The 23,301-nt window shown below is 35.7% G+C and overlaps 1 protein-coding gene across 1 annotated transcript in view; it reads left to right on the forward strand.

The window, feature by feature from the left end:
• Positions 1–4,058: 4,058 nt before the first annotated feature.
• Positions 4,059–23,301, forward strand: part of FHIT (FRAGILE HISTIDINE TRIAD) — a 70,050-nt gene continuing 50,807 nt past the window's right edge. The window contains exons 1-3 of the mRNA XM_089792475.1: positions 4,059–4,649; positions 4,792–4,891; positions 5,658–5,806. Coding sequence (XP_089648601.1) covers positions 4,494–4,649; positions 4,792–4,891; positions 5,658–5,806 — 405 coding nt within the window. The 5' untranslated portion in view covers positions 4,059–4,493. The remainder of the gene's footprint in view (positions 4,650–4,791; positions 4,892–5,657; positions 5,807–23,301) is intronic.

Raw genomic sequence — 23,301 nt, forward strand, 5'->3', positions numbered from 1 at the left:
CTATAAAATGATTATGAAATAAATAAAAGAAAAAGAATATATATTGAAATATATGTTTATAAAAATAACAAAATTTGCCACTAAATGGAATAGCTAGCACTATATCAAGAATAAATTAAATCTTTTATGATTGTAAAATATAAGGGAAATATTTTGTGAGAAATTATCCCTAGACATAGTGGTCTCTTTTGTTAACCACTGATCCATAAGAGGCGCTTGAAGTAGCAAAGGCATTAGAACATGAAAGCCTCCATTAGCCACTCAAGTCTAGAGTTAGTAGATAAACAACCCACACAATTGTTGACATTTAATAAGGGGATTCGGCATTTCTTTTCAAAGGGAAAGTCATGGTGCACCAAAAACATTCACAAAACAGGTTTGATGTCATTATTATTAGTTGAACTAAAAGATAGAAAAATATAAACTAAAAGTAAGCTTGCATGTGTAAATTGCAGGAATCCACTAAAACAAACATTATTTGTTAAATGATTGACTCAATCAACCTTCATCCTTCATTTGTATCCATTTGTGACTATGGTTTCTAAGAATATTTCAATCCCTTTAAGACTTTAAAATGTCTATAGTAAACTAAGTATTCATGATGTTAGGCACAATTTAAAAAATTAAAAAAGATACAACTATCTTATATAAACTTTTACTTTTTTTTTAATGAACTTTCACTTTTTTAGATACTATTGACATAGCCCTTGCATCTCCTTGGAATGCAAGTGCTAGTATATATAGCCACCCCTCTACACAAATTGTTCTACAAACAGTTAAACAACTGCTAACCACCAACAAAAAAAAGAAATGAATGAATGAAGGAAAGATTTTTAATGACATCCATGAGGCCATAAGCCTAAGGGACCCACATAAAACTCCTAGTCAGTCTGATGTGATTTCTCTAGCCTGTCTCTTTTGTTATGAATCTGCATAAGTAAAATGGCCCCCTTAAAGAGTTTTGGTCCTTCGAAAAGGTCTTTTATGTTGTTCACTTTTATCATTTCTTTATGTTGGCTATGAATGTCTTCGTTTGTTGTACAATTCTTTAGATAGTGCCACTCTGTTTCTACCACACCCTCATTGCAAAATTTACAAATTTTGTCCTCCCACTCTTCCTTAGGGACCTTCCATCTACTAGTTTCACATCTCAAATGGTGGGAACCAGATCTCAATTGAGCGATTAAGATTTTTGTCTTTCCTTTGATCTTGACTCCTAAATATTCTCTGTCATCATGTTTGGATGTGGGATTAAATTCTTTGACACTATAAGCTTTTTTTCTACCTAGCTGGTTTGCCCACATGACATATCTGACTTTTCTTGCCACCCATTTTTAAAATTTTAGAATTATTTTCTAGACATTCTAGGTAGTCAATGTTCCACTTATTATACCATTTATCATTTTTTTTCTTCCATGTCTTCTTCCGACAAGCCAGTTCTCTGTCAACTACCCTACTAGGCCAACGATGTGCATCCATTTTACTCACCTTTTTTAGATAGCTCAGCAATCTAACATTTCTCAAGGCCTCCATTGGGAACATGCCCGCCTCCGCTAAAATAATCTTGTATGGGACTGTGGATTTGATTTTGAGATTAGTTGTGATGAAGTATTTTTGAATTCTTTCAATTTGTCGCCATTTATGGTTTGATACGTTGCTCCCCCATACTTTGCTACCATATAAAATAACTGGTATCACCAGTGACCCAAAGAGGGTTTTCTCAGTCTTCCAATCCCATAACTCTGCTGTCCTGCACTTGTTTTGAAGAAGATAAGATGCCTTCCATCCCCCCTGTATCCTTTTTGATTTGCATGTTTCCCAATTGAGCCGGTAATGGAAATCTATCCCCAAATACTTGTATTCTTCTACAATTTCTAGCGCTTTGTCATTAAATATGAAAGTGCATTATTCTTTTCTCTTCCTCGAGGAAAAGACCATGATCTTGGTCTTAAAAGTGTTAACCTCCATCCTAACTTCCGTGCAAAAGATTTCTAAGTTCTTCAAATGTTCTCTCAGCCCTTGTGTTGTTTTAGCAATGAGAATGAGGTCATCAGCATACAAAAGCAATTTGATCACATATTCAACTAGCTGAATTCCCTCTCCATTGACTTTGTTTAGCCATTCCTCTAACTTGTCAATATAAAGGCCAAACAAGGTAGGTGATAACGTGCATCCTTGTGTTGACCCCTATGTCATTGCCAAAGCATTCTGACATGCCCACTTTGGTTTTGATTTTCGCTTTAACTTGTTTGTAAAGTTTATAAACAACAACTCTATACTTTGTTGGGACCTCTAATTCTTCCATTCTATTCCATAACTTATCCTTAGGAACGATATCTAAAGCTTCTTTAAAGTCAACAAAGCAACAAAAAGCTTCTTACCCTATTTATCCCACATTTTTTCTATGAAGAACCTTAGGGTAATGCAATGATCAATGGTGGAATGTTTTGGTTTGAAACTTGCCTATCCCGTAGCTCTTTTCCCTTCTTATTCTGCCCATCCACTGATTCTCCACTCTACCATACTCCCATAGAGTTTACTTAATAGGGGGTTCACCATGACGGTGTGGTAGTTGGAAGGGTTGTTGACATCCCTACTCTTATGAAGAGGAATAACTACATTGGTGGTCCACTCTGTGGGAAAGCAACCTTGCGTGACCATATTAAAAATGTTCCTGATGTATGGAGTCAACAAATCTGTCCCCCACTTTAGAAATTCAGCTTGCAGCCCATCAATATCCTAAGCTTTTCCACTTGCTAATATCCTTATCCCTAGAGTAATTTCTTCATTAGAAAATAGTTCCTTCAAATTGTTGGTTGTAGGGAGTGAAACTTCGTCCTTCGGTTTGTCATAAAGAGTCTTTGCATACTCTAACCATTGAGAATCCACAATTTTATTTTCAACCTGTTTCCTAGCTTGTTGTAACTTCCTCCAAAAATATTTAGGATTGTGCTTTCCTAACATGATTAACTCCTTCCTCCAATTAATCACATATTCTTCTTTTTTGGATTTGATCAGTTGTTTGTATTCTCTTATGATTGTTTTGTTTTCCTTTCTCCCTTTAAATTTCCTTTTTGCGGCCTTGCATTCTTCGTCATATCATGGGTTAGCTGGAAAGATGTTTGAGATGCTCTTCTTTATCCTTGTTCTTTTGCAACCCTTTAGTGCTTCCTTAATTAGTGGGATCAGAAAACTGCGGCTGATGTGACTTTTCTTATCATTGTTTTCCTTGGTATTCGTGATGTCATGATGCAGTTGGAGTTGCTATTCAAGAGCAGTGCAAAATATCTTTTTATTATTGTTGTTTATAAGAATCTTGCCCTCTTTATGTGCTTTTGTGCTTTCATCTAGGACTTGATCACTTTTCTTTATTTTGACCTTCATATTATATTTAATACAAAGAGGCATATATTCTTTGAATTTAGTTCTATGGGACATTGTTTAATTTTGAAATCAACTACTTTAGTGATGATTGATTGCGAACATATCAGATAGTCTACCACACTTTGTCCATTATACGTTTTACAAGTAAATTTGTTTGATTTAGGCCACATCTTCATACCATTACACACAACTAATCCGTGGAGGTTGCATAGCCCTAAGAGTTTAGTCCCAAAGTGAGACAAACCACCTTTTTCATCTTGAGAAGTCCATTTGCTGATATTATCATCATCTTCTTTTAGCCACAAGGGATTACTGTCCTCTGTTAGATCATTGCCCAGTTGAATAGCCTGGTCACTCGCTGTCCTAGCATTAAAATCTCCTAGAAGGATTGTGTTACAAGTTTGATTAAAGAAAAACACATCTTTCTTTAAAGCTGCAAATGGATCTTCATTGTCTAGATATCTTTTTTTGTAGAATTTAGAGTTTTTTGGTGCAAGATTGCATGCCGCTAGCCATGTGATCTCCTCATCATCTTCAATCTTCAGCCATATAAATTGTTTATTTGGGTCCTCTTTCTCCAATTTTATGATTTTATTCCACGTATCTCTTATCACGATAGTAATCCCTCCATGACCCTTACGTGTCTTTGTTTCTTCAGTCCATACGAAAATTTTATTGTACACTTCGAAATTTAGAATCCTACATCCCTCATGGTGGTGTGTTTCTATGAGACAAATAAAGGCAGGCTAAAAAGACCATGATTGTGGCAATTAAGAACTTCCACTCTCCAGTTTTATATATTCTGATTGGAAATATTCTCATGTTCCATGTTTTACCTACTGCAAGCTCTTTATTTCCTGACTGATGGCGTTTAGCCATTGAATTCTCTCACACAGCAGGCGAGAAGCTCGTACGCAAAAGTTCGTACAAGTTGACGATTCTATAGAACAAACTGGCAACTTAAATAATTAAAGACTAGAGGTCTGCAAATCGACGGTGCCAAAAGTCGAAATGAGATCGGAAGGCAAGTACTGATAACCACTTTCTGTTTGATTAGGCGCCTCTGCAATATAAAGATCCAGAATTTGTGTTTTGGGAGGGGTAAATAAATGCTTGCATTCAACACACTTCGACCATTTCTTTACTCTCCTTTCCACGTTGCTTTGCGCTCCTATAAAGCCCCTTTTCTCTCTTGTCGATTGCCCATTCACACGTTACCTTCATCGAGAGTTTCAGCCATGGACAATTCTCCCGTATCTGCTCAGGTAACTCGTTCATTCTCTCCTGTTATTTTGTTGGCACTTTTTTGAGTTCCCCTGCTTTCACATTGTTCTTTCCAGAGAGAAGCCTCGCATAACAGTATCGTTTGTAATTAGAATGTTATTGTTGTTTATCGTATCTTCGCAGGAATCGTACCACTTCGGGCCTTACACAATAGATAAGGGTGAGGTCTTCTACATAACCGAGCTGTCCTTTGCTCTGGTCAACCTCAGGCCCGTTGTTCCTGGTGGGCGTCTTCTTACTTTTGCGTTTTAAGAATGCCACACTTAAAACACTTAAACATTTGCACTTTTCGTTAATGTAATATGAACTTTTCCGCTGCAACTCAGCCTGGAAATTTTTTACAATCTCTCAAATAGGCGATTTTAAAGTTTTCCATTCGCTGAAACATTCAACAATCAGAAATCAGGATTTTCCATTTCTTTTTTATTTCGAGGATCCGTTAAAGTTGGATTGAAAATTCTTATAACCTAAGCAAACTGAAAAGGATTTCTGAAAATTTCGTAGTTTCGTATACGGGATAAATCTTTTACCCGAGGTCTGTGGTCCAGTTGTAAAGCTCAGGCAGTTTACTTCGCTGGTGTAGGATTGAGCCACAGCCCGAATCCCAAACAAGGCGCCCTATCCCAAGTGGCCATAACAAGTAACTTTGAGAATTTAATGTTAGAAAATGAAAATATACGGCTCCATTTAAATACTCCTAATCGCAGTTTTAACTTTTGAACAATTTCATCGAGTTTCCTATTAATAAAATGCTGCCTGGTTCGGCCTTAATATTATTTTTCCATTTGCTTGTGTGAAAAATAAGTTCTGTTGTGTTGTTTTGTTTAGGGAACCTTTGCTTGGGATTTTAATAAGTAGGGCATTTTTATTAATATTTTGAAGATATTTGGTTTGTGTGGGTTTATTTCCTGCTTCTTTTAGTAAGAGTAAAGGTTTAGTAATTTGTAGAATCAATGGTTAACCGTGTGATTTGTGCTCTTAAAAAATAGGACATGTCCTAGTGTGCCCGAAAAGGATAGTGAAGAGATTTACAGACCTGACTAAGGAAGAAACAACTGATCTGTGGCTTTCGGCACAACATATTGGTAGTAAGATTGAGTCTCACTTCCAAGCTTCTTCACTTACTTTTACAATCCAGGTAAAATTAAGGCATTGATTTTAGTGAATTAATTAAATTCTCTTCTTCATTCCTTCTCTCTGTTAAGAATAAGATTATTCAAGCAGTACATATTAACATCCTTAAGTTCCAGTTTACTTTTTAAATTATTATTTATTAATAAATATCATCTTATTAGTTAAGTGCTAGATAACCAGATTTTGTTAACCAAGTAATTATTTAACCTTACAGTGTTCAGCGACCTTGCATACTTAAATGGCATAATTTACTGACTTTGAATATCCTACAACCATTTACACTACCTATGAATCACTTCCAATAACATAACGCTTGAGCCTTGAGGTATTGGACTTCAAAGCTGATCCGAACTTGCACTCAACCTTGTTTGTTTTACACACGTCATAACAGATGGGTATGCTGGAGTGAGCTGCTGGTGGGCATCATGAAATGGCAATAAAGTTTCTACTGAACCATTACCCCATCTGCAACCTACTATTACACTTGCATATAAATTTATTTGCGATCTTTTTTAGAAACAAACATATAACCATCAGTACCACTTGATCTGTCATTTTCGTCTGATAAATGCATCCCATGTCATATTAGCTCAAAACATTCCCTATTGTCTTCCTTTGTGAAAACTTTATAAGCCCATTTATCCTAAAATGCCGTATTTACTCTACTATTTCCTGCTTTCAAAGAATTGGAGTATTCAAGCTGCAAATACTTCTTACAGAATATGATATAATGATTTTGCCTAATAAGAATCCCTGTTGCAAGCGGTTGAGTTTCTTGGTAAGTTTGTTCTGTTCCAGATATCCTTTCCCCTCAGCTATTGGCTGTGGCATATGTTTAGTTAATTATCTGTGTTGAAACCCTCTTGTTTGACTTCATTTATATGCCCAGTGTTTGAAGTCTCTCTGTTTTAAACCTATGGCATCGACTCTTCTCTTCACTTGAGAGGCATAGAGAACAGAATAATAGTGTGCATCAACAAAATGATTCACCACAAGAACTAAAACAGAATTCTCATGAAGTGGAACTACTGAATGATACAAAGGAAGCACTCACACAGATTTTATAATGCATGTTAATTGTATGATAGGGCATCAGAGACATTGGCTCTTCATGCCACTAAGGTTTGACAACCTATGACTAATTGAGAGAGATATTTTTATAATTCACATAAAAGTGAAGTAGTTTTAATAGCTTTGCAATCTGCATGTCCGACACCATTCCTTTTGCACTGAACATCATGCTCTTATATGTAATGGCAATTTTGTCATTTTTTAGGCATGTCTCATAATTGACCTGCTCATGGCGAAGTAGTAGATTGATGGTTTTAACTTTTAAGTGACATCTAGATAGTTATAGTTGTCTTTCAAATTATCTACATGTAGCTTCCAATAGCTGCAAGTGTTTCTGTAAATTTTCCCATCTTTAAGCAACATTTTAACACCACGTTTCCTGGGACCTGTCCTTAATTCTTTTAGTATGCCTGATTTTGATAAATATCATCTCTCTTCTTTGTACTAGAATCATTGCCCTTTACAAGGTCACCTTCTTTGGTGTAAGTTCCTACATTGACCACTTTATCAGGTTCTATTCATTTTCTTCAATATAAATCTTTTTGGCTTATCCATCCAACATTCTAGCAGGATGATTGATCTATTGCTATGCTTTCTATGCATCCACAGATTCTGGTAGATTGTTATGATGTTATCAAATCTTGATAGTTTTTTTTATGAAGCCTTGACAAATGGACAGCTTTTTCACGTTTGAGCCAAATCTAAAGCGTAGCATGGATGCATCTTGTCTGCCCTTGAGCCATCTTGAATGTCCTAATTCCTAAACAATTATAGGATGTGGAGGGATCCCTTGCATCCCATTTTTTTTTTTGTTGGAGGGGGGGGGGGAGTTGTCTCTATTTTAGAGGATGTTTAGACATCTCAACATCCCTATGACATTGGGGGATGCGCCCCATCTGCTAGGGTGTACTGTGAATGTTGTCATGTAGTCGATACCAATTATTGTCCTTTTCTGTTATAGTTAAATGAAGGGATCAATTTGGGTCCCTGACCATAAAGCTAAGAAAACATACTTACTACGTACAGAAAAATTAGCAAGAAACTATTTATCACAATCTAACAGAATGAAAATTCTCAAAAGAATTCCCCATAACTCAGTGATGAGTTTACTCTGACACATCTAACACAACGGGCAGAGATCTAAACACTATCTAATCAAAAGAACATTGAAAGTGTTGGAAGTAGAGAAGATTGTTGGCACTTGGAGAGAGTTTTCAGATAGCAGCCATGTTGTATTGATGGCAGGTTTTGTCATTGATGTCAACACATGTTCTAAGGTTGCAGACCGACTCAAACTGTATATTGCAGGTTATTGTTCAGTACAATACGGGTAGTGATTGGCAGTTCTAGATATGAGAGCATAATTTTATGTTGCAGGATGAGTGTAGATATTATGTTTATGGTTGCAGTACTTTATGTGATATTCTGGATGAGTTACGGGTGACTTTGTAAAGACTGGTAGCAGTCCAGTGAGCAGAGAATTATGCCAGAGGTAGTTGTAGTATTTTGGCTGCACTTTGATGGTGAGCATAGAGGATGATAGAAGACTCATTGGTGCACAAATGTTTGGATTTGTGGATTATTTGGTTAATTCTGAAATGGTCGCTGACATGTAATGTGCAATATATTTCACTGTCAGACCGACTGAACAAGTGTAGCGTGCTGGTTATTATTGGCAAGAGTTAATCATGTATTGTAGCGTGTATGTAATGATTGTATAATTGTTTAAGAAGGCATGTATGCCTTAGCATGGTCTTATGTAGTTAATTGTACATAGGGGAAGCCCTAATAGGCTGACCTAATTGATTATTTGTAAAGGGGATAAAGGGGATAAAGGAAAGTTATTTTCCTCATTTATAAAGTATAAAATAGTAATGTTGATGCGAGCCTGATATATCAAAGAAAAGATGAGATATCGTCAGATGCTTTGAGAAGAGGTATGAGTGGAATCTAACTTCTCTAGTGGACTTTAAAGAAACTAATTTGGCAAGTAAGTTGGAGATCAGTCAGTTAACATTTCTTGAATTTGTTATCTTGAAGTAACAGTGGTTTTAACCTTTCATCCTTTCAGCAAGTTTGCTCGGGCAGTGAGCCTTTTTTGTTCTCATCAACTCCTAACAGGGTTGGAACCTCTTAGCAAGGGTTCAAGGTCCTTTAACAGGGACAGTTGTACTAAATGTGTTGTATTTGACTCCTAACAGGGTCACATCCTTTAACAGGGAAAATATATATTAGCACAATATCTAGTGGGTATCATCCCCATGGGGTTTTTTTCCCTCTGATCAAGAATTTTCCTTAAGAACAAAAAACATTGTTATGGTGTTTGGCCTCTTGTTATTGTATATTGCTAATTTGGTTATTGGTGATCAGTTTTATAAATTTGTAATTAATTGTATTTATCCACAATTGATTCACCCCCTTCTTAGTTGCGAGGTGTGGACTTTACTTCTTAACAGAAATCGTAGTGCTTCAACCTAGATTGCATAGAATGATAAATCCAAGTACTAAGAGTACACTCCATGCACACAAGAATCCCCTCCTCAAGAGACTCAAGAGAGGATGATTGATCTCCTACACATAAGGGATAAGAGTGTTTTATTGTCCATTGTCATGTCCTCGCCATGCAGATCACATAACTGCTCTTACAAATAATAAATCCGAGGCAACTGGTAGTTATGGCTGACCACATATAAATACACAAGAAAAAAAGTAATAACAATGAAATAATAAAGAAAAGTCAAATAAATATCTATGAAGACCTATTTATTGAAGAGGATCATAATAAATCAAATATATTTATTATCACTATCAGGCCATTTTCACTGTTGGAACCTAGTCAGCGATGTGCATATAGCGGCAATTATCATCCAGTAAATGGGATGATTACCTTTGTTAACAATGCAGCGTTCATTATTGAAAGGAATCAAAATTCATAATGACAGTGATTAATATAAATAGCACCCAAGTATATAATAGAAAATAGTTAATAGGACAACAATTAATGTTAAGTGGTAATGGCAGCTATCCACTATTGAAAAGACACCAAGTGATTGTGAGAATGCAAAGTGTAATCAGATAAGAGATTCTAAGATCTTACTTGAATCCAGCAAAAGGAACAATTTACATTTTACAAGTAATTGCTATGCAATAGGGATAAGTCTATTGTGTATTATGGATTCTCCTATGAAGTCTCTAAATTGTTTTTTGAGTTACATTAGGATTCATAATTATTCCTTGGATTTTAATAAATCAATCATATCAGAAACTGGCAAGGGAACACAATAGGAAGATTCAGGAGTATGGTTCCCTCAATATAGTAGACACTCATTGAGTTGGTTGTTTGTGGATCAATGGAACTTGGTTTTTTGTTTGATGCCCTTGGGCTTAATTGTGGAGGATACTCTCCTGGCATCCTACGTTGCTTTCCCATAAAGTTTCTAATATGGTTGAAGCTATATTGTGCATGTTTATGGTAGGAACCTTCATTATCATTCGTTTGATGTTGACTATTTTTTCTAAATTCAATCAGTATTGTGTAATCTAGTGAAGAATGTTCTCGTAAATAAATTGTATTTTTTGGATTAATTTTTTTTAGGAGAGAAATTATGTATACCCCAAAAGGGAACATTAAAATTGGTACTAGAGCCTTGATCCTGCCAACCTGCAGGTCAACAAGACATTATAGTATTAATATGACAGAATATTGGTTCCTTTTCCCTATGGATGCACTTAGAAAGTCAAGAAGCTCTAGAAAAACCTATAGAAGAAGATGGCTTGAAAGAAAATATATTTTGGAACATGTGTAGAGGATGTTCTGAAGATGATATTATTGGCAGCAATAACTTGAGATATCAACTCTAGGACCTTAACAGAACAGTGATGACTGAGGCTTGTGTTGTTAGGACAGTGATGACTGAGGCTTGTGTTGTTCTAGCAGAGTAATGAGGATTGTGATGGAAAGGAATTACATTCTTGCCAGTAGAAGGGATGTACAATAGCCAAGATATGAATTAATAAGTTCCATCAAATTTTATACAGTAAAGAAGCATGCTTGGTTGACAATAAAATCTGAGTATAGATTTGATGGATAAATAATCAGTAAGCAGTATGCTTGTGTTTACTTGATTGCCCTTTGCACAAGTAAATGCTGCATAACACATGTTGGCGTGGTTTTCATGCATATCTAACATAGAATAAAATACCATAGGTGCTCTATCCTTCCTTCAATGTGCTAAACTATGTGATCACAAAGTTGACTCCAAGGTTCCAAATGTAGGAAAGGTGCTCTATCCTTGCTTGGACAAATTTTTTAATGTGCTAAACTATGCAATTACAAAGTTGACTCCAAGGTTCCCAATGTAGGTAATTTTTCTGTTTGGGATAGACTCAATTGGTTTGATGTATGTTGGTAACCCAAGAGGGCTTTATGTGATTGTTCTTGGATTTTTACTCAATTCCAAGTTTTACATACTTCCTTCAAAACTTTTAATTCAAATGATATTGCTTTGAGTTCTCTGTACTTCTACGAAAATGTTTGAAAATAAAATCCAAAAGAAAAGATTTTAAGGAAGATAATTTTAACCCTAAACTTATCCCATGAATTCATGAGACTAAAAACTCTCTTTGCTTTGTCAGTTTCAATAGCTCCACAAAAATGGTGCAATTTTGATGTGTATTTTGTGACCACACCAATGCAAAACAAAATACCAAGGTATCTTATTCTCTCTTGAGCAAACTTCCCTGTATGCTAAGATTGCAAAAGATCATACAAGTGGCTCCAAGGTTCTTTATGTTATGTCTTGACTTGTGGATAAGCTCGATGGTTGTGTCATGCTACTGCCGCAAGGGGAGTTATGTTTGAATTCTTTGTCACCTCTTCCACAATGCTGGCTGGAACTTCTTCATCGGATATTGCAATCTTGTTTGCTTCTTCCTTGAACAATGCAACTGAAATGTATTGAATTTTGAATATGGAAAGGGTCAAAAGGATCTAAGTCTACTCTTTAAGGAAAATTATATCAATGGTCACTACTTTGATGGAAAAATTCCAAATAACCAAGCTTTGCTTCACCAAGATCAACTACAACTCTACAAGGATTGCACAATTCTCTAAGAGTTAAGCAAAAAGGTTTCATATTACAATGTTACATCCCAATTTTTGCCCTAAAATTTTAAATTGATTATAGCCGTTGAATCAAATAAATTTTCATGCTCATGTGAAATTGAGTTAGTTCATTATAGTCGTTATATCATGTTAGTTATAGGCATTATTTATTCTTCATGTTCATGTGAAATTGAATCAGTTAATTATAGCCATACATCGATCTGATTATCAAATGAAACTAAGTCAGTTAAATCTAGCCGTTGTGTTCATGTGAAATGGAATTAGTTAATTTTAGCCATTGTACATTTATGATGAATGAGTTAGTTATTATAATGAAATTTCCTAACGATCACTTGATGATTTTGTTAACAAAATATGAATCTTGAATTGATGTTTTGGCGAGAATGTTGTTTTAAATGTTACAGGATGAAGACCGGAGAGAGAGGGGAAACATTATGAAACGAGGTCATCGGAATGGGATGGTCATAAGATTCAGTCATCGGGAATGACAAGTTTGACCTAGAAATCGCTTGGACAAGGTTATTAGAACTTGACAATAAATTTCTTGGTGGAACCGCATGAGCTAAAAATTAATAACAATATAAATATTAAAAATAAACAAAGTTCTTACCTTTATTAAACTTATCAAATAATAATATCATTTAATATTATTTTACTCTCTCGATTAAGATCATAGATAAATAAATACAAAGTGGCACCATTACATTAGAATTATTAATCCAATAATGCCACCTTGCAAATACGTATTTATAAACTTAACCAAGATGATAAAATAATATAAAATAATAAATAAACTTTTCATCTTTCCATTTTCCTTTCAATTTTGCCCTCTCTTATTTCTTCTTTTTCAAACTGATTGAATAAGAAATCGAATATGAATCTTGTAACGGCAGGAAGCCATAAGGTCATTTCCAAAGTAATATATTTGATAGCCTTGTTGTGTATCGGCATTCACGGACATCCGGCTCTTCTTTATTCTGCAACTTCTTTTAATATTTCCTTTGCTCTGTTATGGTGCATTTAGCACTCGAGTTTATTTGTTTTTGCATCCATAAACAACTGCTTTCCCATGGAAATCTGAAGGAGGCATTTTGAGTCTAGTGAAAGCAAATTCATTTGCAGAGCAGTGAGTCACGTAAGGAGATACCCTGTATTTTCTACCTTATTTCATTCTTGAAACTTGTTTATCTGAGTCAGCTTTTGAGTCTTCTTCCACGTTTTTCTACACAATATTTAAACAAGCGGTCTTCCATATGTTTTGAATATACGTAATCATCTTTAAGTCTATATTTACGTCCTCATAATACTGCAATAAAGCATAACCTTAGTTGGATATAATTGAAGGTTCAGGTAATACTTTCAGATCAGTCGAATGTATTGAAAAGATAGAATATATATTCAAGATTGCCAATCTTATGAATAATCTCTGAAGTTCTTCATTTAAACTTTACCTTTAACCTTTTAAAAACATGTTATAATATTTGATAAAAGTAATGAGAGCACCAAGGATATCACCCGGCTAATGCCAGAATGAGGTGATGAAGGTGCGAGCTATACAAATAAGGATAAATGTTCAAGCACCAGGGAGTCATTGGCCTGATGGCTTGAATTATGGTGATGAGGTGTAGATGAACCTATTAAAAAGAAAAACAAGAATGAAAATCAGTAACCATTACTTTACAAATAAAATCTAATGCATTTAGCTCATGCAAATTCCACTTTTGAAAAATTAGTTTTCAAGTTTAGTGGTGGAGATCAGGTTATAAACTCGCATCTCGAAATCCTTGGCTAGGGTGGTATTAGGCAACTTGTCACAACAAATTGATCGTGTTGATGTCCAGACGCTTTAGTTATTCCTTCAAATAATTGCTAGGACCTCAACCCACCTGATTACTCTGATGGTTGGATCAATGAACGTTCGATGCCCAACCTCGGGGTAGGAAGGGCCGTTCTATTAATTCAGAACCTATGGGGATAAGTAAAAAGGTCCGCAGTTGGGAAGTTAAGCCTATGATAATGCTTCTCCTTTCACCAGAGCTAGAGCTTGGACAACCAATTTTAGAAAGTCTCTCAACTAAAAACAGTATGTTCTATTTTAACCTTTAAGTTAGTATTTTCCTTTCACGTTGAAAGTTTCTTTTACTGAAAAGTTAGACGTTATCTTAAAATCTAGTTAGTTGTTCATGAGCATATTAATTGCATTTTCATTTCAGTAATCTATAATTAGTTTAGATTTATTTTCAGCTGATTATATCAATTATTAGTTAATGATAAACTTGTTCGAATAAAAAAACAATGTAGACTTTATTTCAGTTTTTAAATTGTTTTTGAATTCTATGTCATGTAAATATGAATTATAAATCAGTTAGTTTAATGATGAAATTAGTTAGTAGAAAACCAGCTGTTACATACAATGTACACCATTATAATGAACAATGTCATTTAATGATAGAAGATAAGCATCCATATAACAAGGGCTCATGCTAACTTTACATTGAAACTTATAATCAACAAGATGAAAAAGGTACGAACCATGGAAATTCATCAAACACCATTACATTTTCCATTAAAATTAAAGCACTTTATCTAGCAATTGAGAAACTAGAAGAATACAATGAAACAAGTTGAAACAAATATGAATCCACCATATCTTCAATGAAATCAATTTTCCAATTTCCCTAATTCTCACAACAATGTCTTCCTTTCTCCTATCCTACTTCTACTCTAAGGAGCAAGATCTCTTTACTTCTAATGAGCTAATTCTCTATCTATCTCTCTATCATATGAATTACAACTGAGAAGGCAAGGCCTTTATACAGGATTTCAAATTATGATGTGCAACTTAGATTGAAACAAGTGTAGATTTTGGCACCTTAGCCCTAATTAGGGTTAGGTCAAGGAGAGAGATTTCAACATAGATAAGTAGGTCTACATGGATCAATCAAAAGAGGGTTTCCCACTTAGTGGGAGAGTGGTCAAAGTTGATAGTTGACCCATAATGAGGCAAGATGCCCACTAAGCATCAAATGATTTTTTTTGCCTAGAATAGATTATGCTCGATCCCCATTATTAAATACAATGAAATTGGATATGTTGACTTTAAGACCTTTGATTAGCCGGTGATGATGACTATGTGCCATGTTAGCATGGTGGGTGCTATATAGACTTGTACATTTTTGAACTAAAAGATTTTGACTAAGGTCCAACTTTGATTAACTTTTGTAAAGCTCTCTCTCCTTGAACATTTTCATCCTTCCATGCAACTGCTTGATATTTCACGTTCTTGAAATGGATTGGACTCCCTTGTTGACGATTCTGTCATTGGGGATTTCTAACATGAAATTGCTTGATTGTGGTTTTGGATTCTCGAAGGAAATTCAAGATGCTATATTCTTCCATCTACATTTTTACTTGAATTAGACTATTTGGGGTTGGAATTCTAAAACTTGAATGCCTTGAACTAGATTTTTTATGTTGTTCTTGTACTTCTTAGTTTGGATTTCTTCATCTTGGATCTTTCTTGCATGGATGTCTTTCATGTTCTAACTTGTTAAGAATGCCATGTTTATCAAAATATTTCTTTGGGAATTTCAATTTTAATTTCTCTAGTCACTTCTCTTCCAAGGTTGCATTTGAGATCTGGAGATGGATTTTAAACACACATAATTTTTCAATGTTTTTATTTAATTTTGCTCTTGGGCATACTTGAGATATTTGGAGAATTCCACACAACCAATTTTTAACTACCTCTTGCAACTTCTTTGTTGGGCGTACTTTAGATACACATGGAATCTATACTTGGAGAATTTTAGCAATTCCACACATGTTATTCCTTGAGCACAAATGAGACTAGGTAGTGGATTTTGAGCACTTAGAAATATTCGTTGGTCATGTAGAATCCACGCCCTTGGGTGCCAATGAGATAGTGTGAAGGATTTTTGCCTTTGAAACATTTTACTTAACCATGTAGATTTACACTTATGGGTGCATTTGAGACCATGTGGTGGATTTTCATCTTTGAAGCATAGTCCTTACCCCTATTGAACCAACACTCATGAGCTCATATTGCCATTGGAGGAGGACTTGTGAAGTTAGAGGTCAATTTCTTGGCCATGATGAAATAATGCTCATGGGCACAAATTAGACAATATAGAGGATTTCCCCCCTTCTTGAGTGCAATTCCTCACCACCCATGGATTAGTGCTCTAGGGCGCCCTTTGAGTTTGTGGAGGATTTTTCCTCTTCAAGTGAAATCCTTGACACCTATGAATTAGCGCTCTAGGGTGCTATTTGAGCTTGGTCAACGATTTTTTTTCATACTTAGTTTTTTTTGCATCCTCCATGCTCCTTTGATCAACACTAGTTTTTTTTGCATCCTCCATGCTCCTTTGATCAACACTTAGCTATTTTGGTTGATTTTCCTCTTTTCCACTTTGAGCACATATTAGAAGATGCCATGGATTTTCAAAGACAACCATGCCATTTTGGTTGATTTTTCTCTTTTCCACTTTGAGCACATATTAGAAGATGCCATGGATTTTCAAAGACAACCATTTTTTATTTGTTTCGACTTTCTCCAAACTGGGTGCATATGAGGGGGATTCATAGAATTTTAAAACACTTAGCCAATTTTCTAAGTGTCTACCATCTTGAGCCCATTTTTCCCACATTGGAGGATTTCCCTTATGAGGAAAAATTCCTCGGTACCTTGGAGTCCCCCTTCTTGGGTGTGAATGAGGCAGAGAGAAGGATTTTTCCATTTTTATATAAATTCTTTGAACTGAGAGGATTCATTGTCCTGGGTACATTTTGAGGGGTGGAAGAGGATTTTCTCCAGACCTAGAGAAATTTTAAATGTTCTTTGTTGTCTTCAATTTTGTATTAGCGAAATTGGGGCAACTCTATGGAATTTTTCATAGTTTAAACTCTCTAAGGTGTTTTCTTAGTTTTTTTGTTTGACTTGGGTTTTGTTTTTGCCCTAGGATTGTGGCATTTTCAATTTTGCTTGTTTCAAGCTATTAGAGGCCTCAGTTGGAGTTGTATTTCAAAAGTTATTGAGGACTTAAGTACACTGCATGTAGGCTTTAAAAGCCTGACTGCATGTCTTCATCCCTTATTTAAAAGCTTGCATAAGTAGGATTTTTGTCAGTCATTACTTGACATCTTGGATAACATTTACTTGTAGACTATAATTAAAATTCTACCATACATACTTGTAAGGAAATATGTGAATTTTTAAAGAGTTTAGAATGTATTGGTGGGCTTTTTAAGCCTGATTGCATGTCTTCTCTTCAAAAGATCAAATGTCTATATTTGCAATCTAAAAACGTGTTGTTGGTTCCTAATGAGCAAAGGTGGTGATTTTTGCACGTATTACGTAATAGCTATGTTACCCGAGGATGCGTTTCCGGCAAAAATTGACCCCGTCCCCACTTCCCCCCGTCCCGGAAACTCGGAAACTTCCGAAAACCTTTCCCTGGGCTGTCCCATAAAATTAATGTTTCAGTTTTGATAATTTGTTTGATTTCCACTCTCATGTGAACTCTAAAGTTAAATTTTTTAACACAAACATCATATGTTAAGGTTCTATAATTTATATAAGCATGCGTTATCCATGTTTTTATATGAATATTTAAAATTTCCCCGAATATTTTAAATTTTCCCTACTTTTTATATAGCTGTTCCCATTGCTGTCCCTTGCCGTCCCTTGCTCCGAGGAAAAAATTTCATCCCGAAAACTTGTTTCCCCATCCCCACGTCCCCCCATCCCGGAAACCTGCGGTAACATAGCTTAAAAGTCCGTTTAAAGGTTTAAAGTGACTTGTCAAGACTATCTAGATTTCCACCATTAACATAAAAGTTATGGGTAGCAATTTTAGGAGTCATTACATGTTTCCAATGACTTGCAAAGACTTTCTAAAAGCCTGTTAGCGAACATTAAAGGCATTTTTGTTATGTTATAACTTGCTAAGGCTTTTATAGAACATGTAACTGCTTATGTGATGGCCCTTAAAACATGTTTTAACTCTTCAAAAACATGTTACTAAGTATGGATGTCTTTTTAAATGAGACAAAAATATCTAAAAAACACATTACTTGTATGTTGTCTTCTAAACCCCATTGCTACTTTACACAGCATTTTAAACATGTCTTTATGCATTAACAGCCCATTTTTATACAGAGTGGTGTTTTTGTTATGAATCACATGTTTCAAAAAGACTTGTATTTAGTATAAAAAGGTTGCAAATCATTTGCAAAAGATCGTTTTTATTCCTGGACAATTTTTTTGGCATGGTCTTAATGCTAAAGAAGTAATATTGTGTATGTCATTTCCTTGCTAAATCCTGCCATTACCTTCTACAGGCCTGTTTTGAGTTTCATGCTCCTTTTTACATTGCGTGAGGCTAATAAAAGCCCATTATATACACAGACAACATTTTTATTGGGGCTCTCGTCTTTCAAAAGCAGTGTTGGCATATATTATTGAACTTCCAAAGCTCATCACTGGTATAGGCAATGTTTTTTTGTTTCTTGCATGCTCTCAATGTAGCGTTTCAAATGCAAGAGCTACTTAAAAGTCCATCCTTACTTATTTCAAGCATCTAAATGCTTGTAACACTTCATCAAAAGCCCGTATAGGGCAGAAATGAATGGATTTGAGAGAAATAAATACATTAAATCTGCAGCCTGTACATTAAAGCCCGTATAGGGCATTCAAAGGCACACAAACGTGTATTTTGGAAGCATTTGCAAAGGCTACTTAAATGCTTGCTACTTAATGTTAGTTTGTGGTGACTGATCAAGGAAGTACTTTACATACTTTATAAATTCTTTGGGGTTCGGGGCATCGCCCTAAAAAAAATTTGTGGGCCATGGCCGACATATGACCGATAAGTTATAACCCTAAAGTGGCATAAAATACTTGTATTAAAGGGCTTAAGGTTAGGGATTGTTTTATAGTGAGTGATGTGAAAATTGGTTCTTGTGGTGGTATTGAGCTGTAAGGGATTATAGATTGTAATCAAATTGTAATCATTGGATCGTAATAATATCGGACTTGTTGTTTGGTGGACGTAGCCTAGGGATTGGGTGAACCATGTTAAATCTTGGTGTCTTACGTTCTTTTCTGTGTGATCTATTATTTTCTGATATTGTTTATATTTGCATGTAATTGTTATTTCTATCTGAGGTTTAATCCTAACAAGTGGTATCAAAGGCAGGTTGTTTTTCAGTTATCCTCTGCAGGAAAGTCTCACAGTTGAGTGGGAGCGATGGCAGACAAGGGTAAGCTAAGGGCTGACAGGTTTAATGGGCAGAACTTTCAGTTATGGAAGATGCAAATGGAAGACTCTTTATTAGAAGGATTTATGGAAGTTGTTGGAAGACAAAACCAAGAATTAGGGATCTATGTCAAATGATGATTGGGATCTTTTGAACAGAAAGGCACTTGGAAGCATTCGATTATGCTCGGCACCATTGGCGGCATTTAATATTACAAAAGCGAAGACGACGGGAGAGTTGATGCAAACCCTAGCGAAATTGTATGAAAAGCCCTTCGCTTCAAACAAGGTATTTCTCACGAAGTGTTTATTTAATATGAAAATGGCAGAAAGTGGATCTGTTGCGGATCATTTAAATGAGTTTAATACTATCACTAGTCAGTTATCTTCTGTGGGTATCAATTTTGATGAAGAAATTAGGGCTTTCTTGATTTTGTGTTCTTTGCCTGAAAGCTAGAATGGCTTGGTAATGGCTGTGAGTAATACTATTCTTGGATCTAGTACCCTAAAATATGATGATGTGATCGGTGTTATTTTGAGTGAGGAAACTCATAGAAAAACTTCAGGTGTATCTACATCAAGAAGTGCTTTGAATGCAGAGGAAAAACGACTGAGAGAGGAAGTAATTTCGGAAATTGTGCGAAATCAAGAGGAAAGTCAAAAAGGAGGAGGTCTCAATCGAGAGGGCCAAACGACTATTGGTATTGTGGGAAACTAGGGCATAAAAAGAAAGATTGTTGGACTCCAAAGAAAAATGAAGGAGATAAACTAGATGGAGACATGGAGGCAAATGTGGTAACAAATTTGAAGAGGATGCTTTGCTTCTGTTTTTAGAAAGTGTTGATGATTCATGGGTTTTAGATTCTGGTGCTTCATTTCATGCTACACCTTGTAGAGGTTATTTCATTGATTATGTCCAAGGAGATTTTGGGCTTGTTTATTTGGGGGATAATAAACCCTGTGAGATTGTTGAAAAGGGAAAAGTTAAGATTAAGTTGCAGAATGAGAATCATTGGCTACTACATGAAGTAAGACATGTTCCAAGGCTAAGTAGGAATTTAATTTCAACATGACAACTTGGTGATGAGGGTTGTGTAGTTACTTTTAATGATAAAAATTGGAAAGTTTCAAAAGGTTCCCTTGTAGTAGCAAAAGGTGTGAAAGTAGGCATCTTATATCTTTATACAGGTCATATTGTTCCTTTTACTTTAATTGTTTTAGAGAAAAATGAATGTAAAGGAACAGTTGCTGCAGTTGAGCAGAGAGAACAAATAGACTTGGGCACATGAGTGAGAAAGGTATGAAAGTACTTCATTCAAAGAAAGTTCTACTAGGTCTGAAATGTGTTAATATGGATTTCTGTGAAAGTTGTGTGTATGGATAACAAAAGAGTGAGTTTTGTGAAAACTGGGAAGAAAAATAAAGAGAGAAGTTAGAGCTTGTGCATACAGATGTATGGGGACCGGCTCAGGTATCTTCCCTTGGTGGCTCTCATTATTATGTTACATTTATTGATGATGCAACTAGAAAAGTATGGGTTTGTTTCTTTCGATGAAAATCTGATGTATTTCAAACTTTTAAGAAATGGAAATGCTTGGTTGAAAATGAAACTAGTAAGAAATTAAAATGTCTCAGATCTGATAATGGTGGTGAGTATTGCAATCATGAATTTGAAGATTATTGCTCCACTAATGGTATTCATAGACAGAAAACTGTTCCAAGGACTCCACAGGAAAATGGAGTGGCTAAACGCATAAACAAGACTATAATGGAGTATGCAAGGAGCATGAGGTTGCATGGTGGGTTGCCCTTACACATGTGGGCGGAGGTTGTCAATACTGTTGTATATTTGATTAATAGAGGTCCCTCTACTCCTTTGGGCTGTGGTATTCCAGAGGAAGCATGGACTGGTAAGAAGGTGAGTTATTCTTTCTCAAAACTTTCGGTTGTGAAGCATTTGCTCATATAGATTTTGAAAATAGAACCAGGCTGGAAGCTAAGTCAAAGAAATGTGTATTTGTTGGATATGACATTAATGAATTTGGTTATAGGCTTTGGAATTTTGAAAATCATAAAATAGTAAGAAGCAGGGATGTCATATTCAATAAGAAAGTGTTGTACAAAGATTTATTGCAGCAACATGAGAAGAAAGAAGATGATTATGTAGTGCTGGATGATACTCCAAAAGATGATGTTTCAACAATTCCTTATGATGTGCAACAACTGCAACAACAAATACCACACACACCAATGAATGTTAGAGAGTCAACAAGGCAAACTAGACCTCTTGAAAGATTTACTCCCTCTTTGTATTCTATTTTACTTATTGATGCTGGTGAACTTGAATGTTATGATGAAGCTGTGCAGGTGGATACTAAGATTCAGTGGGAGTCTGCAATGAAAGATGAAATAGACTCTTTGCTGAAAAATAAGACTTGGGATTTATGCAAGTTGCCTGCAGGTAAAAGGGCTTTATAGAATAAGTGGGTTTACAGGCTGAAAGAAGAGGAAGGAGGTAAGAAAAGATTTAAAGCCAGGTTAGTTGTAAAAGGATTTGCACAGAAAAAGGTATCGATTTTGATGAGATATTTTTTTCCTATTGTTAAAATGATTTCTATTCGTACTGTTTTACGTATTGTGGCTACTGAAGATTTGCATTTAGAGTAGCTTGATGTTAAAACAACCTTCTTTCATGGTGATTTGGATGAAGAGATATATATGGCTTAGCCACAGGGAATATGGCTCAGCCACAGGGATTTGAGGTCAAAGGTAAGGAGAACTTAGTGTGCAAATTGAAGAAAAGTTTATATGGCTTGAAGCAAGCACCTTGGCAATAGTATCTGAAATTTGACAGTTTTATGCATGAGCATGGATACAATAGGTGTCATTCAGATCATTGTGTCTATTTTAAGAGGTTGGATGATGATAGCTACATTATTTTATGTTTATATGTTGATGATATGCTCGTAGCTGGGTCTAACATGGATCATCTTAAGGGGCTGAAACGCCAATTAGCACATGCATTTGCTATGAAGGATTTGGGGGCAGCAAAACAAATCCTTGGTCTGAAGATTTGCAGAGATAAGAAGAACAAACAATTGACACTATCTCAGGCTGATTATGTTGAGACGATGTTGCAACGTTTCTCTATGGAGAATACTAAAGTTGTCAGCACACCTTTACCCGGTCATTTGAAGTTGACTAAGGAGATGTGTCCCAAGACACAAGAAGAGGAGGATAAAATGTCAAAGGTACCCTATGCTTCAGCTATAGAAAGGTTGATGTATGCTATGGTATGTACAAGGCTAGATATTGCACATGTAGTGGGAGTCGTTAGCAGGTATATGAACCATCCACGAATTGAGCATTGGAATGCAGTGAAATGGATTCTCAGATATTTGAGAGGAACATCCAATAAGTGTTTACACTTTGGGGGCTCTACTACTGATTTACAAAGCTATGTTGACTCAGATTTGTCAGGGGATATTGATACCAGACAAAGTACTACAGGTTATGTCTTTACTGTTGGTGGGCAACTGTGAGCTGGGTTTCTAGGTTACAGAAGGTTAATACTTTATCCACTACAGAGGCGGAGTATGTTGCTGCTACAAAGGGAAACAAGGAGATGATATGGCTTCAATTATTCTTGGAAGAATTGGGACACCCTCAGAGGGATAATTATCTTTTTACCGATAGCCAGAGTGCCATTCATCTTGTCAAGAATTCAGCTTTGCATTCAAAGACCAAACACACAGTTGCGGTACCATTTCATTCGGTTAGTTTTAGATGATGAACAATTAAAGCTGGATAAGATACATACAGATGACAATCCAACGGATATGTTTACAAAGGTAGTAACAAGGGAGAAGCTGAACTCTTCAGCTTCGGTTGGTCTTCTAGACCAAACATGAATAAAAGAACAGCGGAGTCCAAGGTGGTTTGATCTAGTGGGAGCCCCATGTGGTAGCGGTATTGCTACAGGATCAGTCTCCAAGTGGGAGATTGTTGTCTAGTGTGGAGTCT

Source organism: Cupressus sempervirens, chromosome 7, assembly GCF_028749045.1.
Source record: "Cupressus sempervirens isolate cs-2001-9-10 chromosome 7, ASM2874904v1, whole genome shotgun sequence".
Classification (NCBI taxonomy): Eukaryota; Viridiplantae; Streptophyta; class Pinopsida; order Cupressales; family Cupressaceae; genus Cupressus; species Cupressus sempervirens.